We start from the raw sequence: 3,497 nt of genomic DNA, 5'->3' as shown, positions 1-3,497 counted from the left end.
CCCGCCAGCCGCTCCTCCTCGCTCCTTTTCCGGTGCAAGCGCACCATCCTGGCCGGCCGACTCCATTCATTCATTCATCGTCCCGGCCGGACGGCCGGGTATGTACGCCGGCAACGAACTACAGTAGAGTGTGTCCACCTGACTCTAGGCCTCTACACACCCCCGTGTCCGGTTCGATCAGTCCACGGGCCGACGGGCTTCCCTGTTGCTTCCCCGATTGAATCGAATTCCCCGTCCCGTTTCAGCAGCGCGCGCAGCAACTCGACGATTCCCCGTCGGATCGATCGAGCACGCTCACACACGCATAGCTGCAACAACCGACGCAACGACCCGCATATATATGTTGCGTGGTCCCAGACGCGCGCAGCGCAGCCGGAGCCCAAGGGCACGCCGGCGTACGTAGACTAGACGCCGTATCATTGGAACTGCATCGGAGCCGGCGACGACACGGCGCAGAACGTCGACGCCGGGTCGGTGGATGGACTGACTAATCGAACAGGCGGCGGCCAGCTCGTCATCGCCCCACAGCCACGCTGTACGGAACGGACGAGGCGCGTTATGCGCGGCGTGTATCCGTGTAGTGTGCGTGCTGGGCACGGACAGGAGGAGGAGGGGGCCGCTGCGTGTGACATGCCTGTGGCTGGGGCTGGAAGCGTCGCGGGGCGCGCGCTGTTCCGCGCCACCGCAGAGCGATAGGGATTTAACTGACGCGGCGGCCCCGGTCGGCGTCAACCAACCACCTGATAACGAACACATGTCGCTCTGTTCGTGCGAGCTCGTTTCCCACTGGAGACTGCGACATGGCTGGCTAGCTAGGGTAGGGTTGGTTTATCGCAACAGTGCGTTCAGTACGGACATGTGATGGTGCCTGCGGCCTGCTGGCTTTGCTCTAGCTCCGGATGTGTGGTGGATGTGAACGAAGCAGTAGCTTAACGGCACCGATCTCTCCCTTGACGCTTGAGAGAGAGAGCACGGCAAGGCAAGAAAACGTGATGGTGGGGGCGGCCGTCCCCAGAAACGGGCGAGGGCGCGCGTCACCAGACAAAGATTTCAGAGCGCATATGCAACGCTGCGTTTCGCGACAGGCGAGGCGGAAATCAGCGGCAGCTGAGCTGTGCCTGAACGGGGCTGGCACTGCCACTGCCGCACCACCATCACCCCCCACCTCCGCACCAGGGCCGCCACCTTGATGTGATTGATAAATAACGCGCAAGTGCCCACGCCTCCTCCCTTCTCTGCTCCGCACGGCTCACCAAGCACTGCTCACAGCCTCACACACAGTCACAGCATGCCTCTGCGCGAGTGAGTTCATGGCATCCTGCTGAATCCGTCTCCCATTGCCGCCGCCCGCCCAGATCCAAGACGCGGCGCTGCCAGGCTGGTGCCGTCGCGGGCGCTCTTTACCGCAACAGCAATGGCGGACACCGTGGGGGCGCTTCCTCCTTCCCCGATACCGGAGTGCGACTCCGGGAGGTCCTCGCCGTCCCACGCCGCGTCGCCCGAGTTCGAGTTCTGGTTGGTGGGCACGAACCCGTCCCCGGCGCTGCTCACCGCCGACGAGCTCTTCTCCGGCGGCGTCGTGCTCCCGCTCCACAACCTCCAGGCGCCGGCCGCCACGGACGGCGACGGCGCGCCTGCCCCTCAGGCCGACGCAGACGACGCCGCCGCCAAGGCGGACTTGAAGGGCGCGGACGCCGCGGCGCTCCCGCTGCCTGAAGCCCAGGCGCAGGAGGCGGAAGGGGAGACCGCGCAGCCGCTCGCGGAGTCCGGCATCGCGCCGACCCCGGACCTCCCCGCGGTCACGTTCAAGTGGAAGGACATCTTCAAGGCGGGCGGCGCCGCCGGCGGCGAGGCCAAGGAGCGCAAGAAGGTGGAGCGGCGCGTCAGCAGCGTCAGTGGGAACGCCGAGCTGATTAACATCAACATTTGGCCATTCTCCAGGAGCCGTTCCGCCGGCGCAGGTGGCGGCTCCTTGAGCAGGGCCAAGCCCAATCCGAATCCAAATCCAATCCCCAACGCTGCTGGCGCCAGTCCCAGCGCCGGTGCCGGTGCGAGCGCCAATACCAACGCCAATGCCAGCGCCCCGAGCGCGCCGCCGGCCCCGCGCAAGGTGAGCAGCGCGCCGTGCTCGCGTAGCAACTCCCGTGGGGAGTCCTCCGGGCCTGTGCCGACCATTCCCGCCACCACCGCAGTAGAAGCACCAGCCGGAGAAGAAGACGCCGACGCGGCCACCCAGCCGCAGCCCCAGGCGGCGCCATTGCCCGCCGCCGCCGGCACATCCAGCGCCACGTCCATGTTGAGGAGGTGGGTGCCCGGACAGGGCCGTAACAATAATAACGGAGCAGGGTCAGGGTCCGGCGGCATCCGCGTCGGGCGGCCCAGCGCCGTGTGGCAGCTGAGGCGCAACAAGCTGCAGCAAACCGCCGCCGAGCAGAAGCAGGTGAGCGCCAAGAAGAAGGCGGCCGCGGGCCCCGCCCCGGTCTCGGCACCCGCCGCGGCCGGAGCCAACGATGACAAGGCGGCGCCGAGCGTGGCCGCGCCAGCGGCCGGCTGCCGGAACAACGTGGAGGGCGCCGGCGAGGAAGGGAACCCACCGCAGGGGCTCTTCGGGCTCCGGACTTTCTTCTCCAAGAAGGTGTACTGATCAGCAGCAGCCGCAAGCCACGGCATTGTACATACAAATTCGAGCTCTAGGCTCGTTCTTCCATATCTTCACTTTACCTTGCTCCCCTTCTTGTTTTCTTTTGTTTTTTCTTTTTAATTACTCTCATTGCTCTGCTCTAATTCGATCGAGTAGCTTCGATATCCCCTGTACTGTACTAGAACGAAGCTAGGCTAAGCTCTAGTGCTCACCTCAAGCAGCCAGCCATGCCCATGAGCCGTGGTCGGCCATGGATGAAGCAGAAAGCACCCGTGTCCATGTAACACGCATGCATCATCCGTGTCGCTCGCTCGTCGTGTCGTGTGTGCGTGGCGGTAGTAACGAACAGCGTGACATGGTGAAACATTCGATGATGGGTCGGTAACTTTGCCATGAGTCCATGCCCAGTGTGCAGTGCCGGGACGACGAGACGTGACGAGATGCCAAATGATTTGGGGCAAAAGGCTGGGACAAAACAGTGCGGCAAGCAGGGCGCCGGGTGGCCTCTGCGTCGTCTGTCCGGTCGAGCGATCGATTCACATTCCGGCGGTCCAGGGGATGGATGGACGGACGGAGGGACGGGACAAACGATTGGCAGCAGTAGCCCCAGTGCATGCGGCCACTCGCTATGGAACAAGCGGCGTCCGCGGGAGCCGGGACGGGAGGGGCATATGCGCTCCCTCGCCAGGGCGGGCGGGCGGGCGTGGCGGCGAGCGCGCGACACCGGCAACGGCCACGCTACACACGGGCGACGGGCGCACGCCTGCCGCGCGCATCGCACGCACATGTGCCGCATTATTCTACGGCTCCCTCCCGTGCCGTCGCCCATGCTGCATTGCCGCTACTCGTTCAGTGG

The 3,497-nt window shown here is 65.1% G+C and overlaps 1 protein-coding gene across 1 annotated transcript; it reads left to right on the top strand.

Moving 5' to 3' along the window:
* On the top strand, positions 1,022–2,938 carry LOC8059371 (translation initiation factor IF-2). Its single transcript, XM_002458955.2, has one exon. It carries the CDS (start codon positions 1,415–1,417, stop codon positions 2,642–2,644), a length of 1,230 nt encoding a protein of 409 aa, XP_002459000.1. The 5' UTR covers positions 1,022–1,414; the 3' UTR covers positions 2,645–2,938.

Source organism: Sorghum bicolor, chromosome 3 (genome assembly GCF_000003195.3).
Source record: "Sorghum bicolor cultivar BTx623 chromosome 3, Sorghum_bicolor_NCBIv3, whole genome shotgun sequence".
In the NCBI taxonomy this organism is placed as follows: domain Eukaryota; kingdom Viridiplantae; phylum Streptophyta; class Magnoliopsida; order Poales; family Poaceae; genus Sorghum; species Sorghum bicolor.
Note: the sequence above shows the minus strand (reverse complement) of the source record. Positions and strands in the feature narration are given on the sequence as shown.

Bases quoted from the DNA above. Each gene is read 5' to 3' on its own strand.
- LOC8059371 (XM_002458955.2), top strand. From the start codon at position 1,415: ATGGCGGACACCGTGGGGGCGCTTCCTCCTTCCCCGATACCGGAGTGC.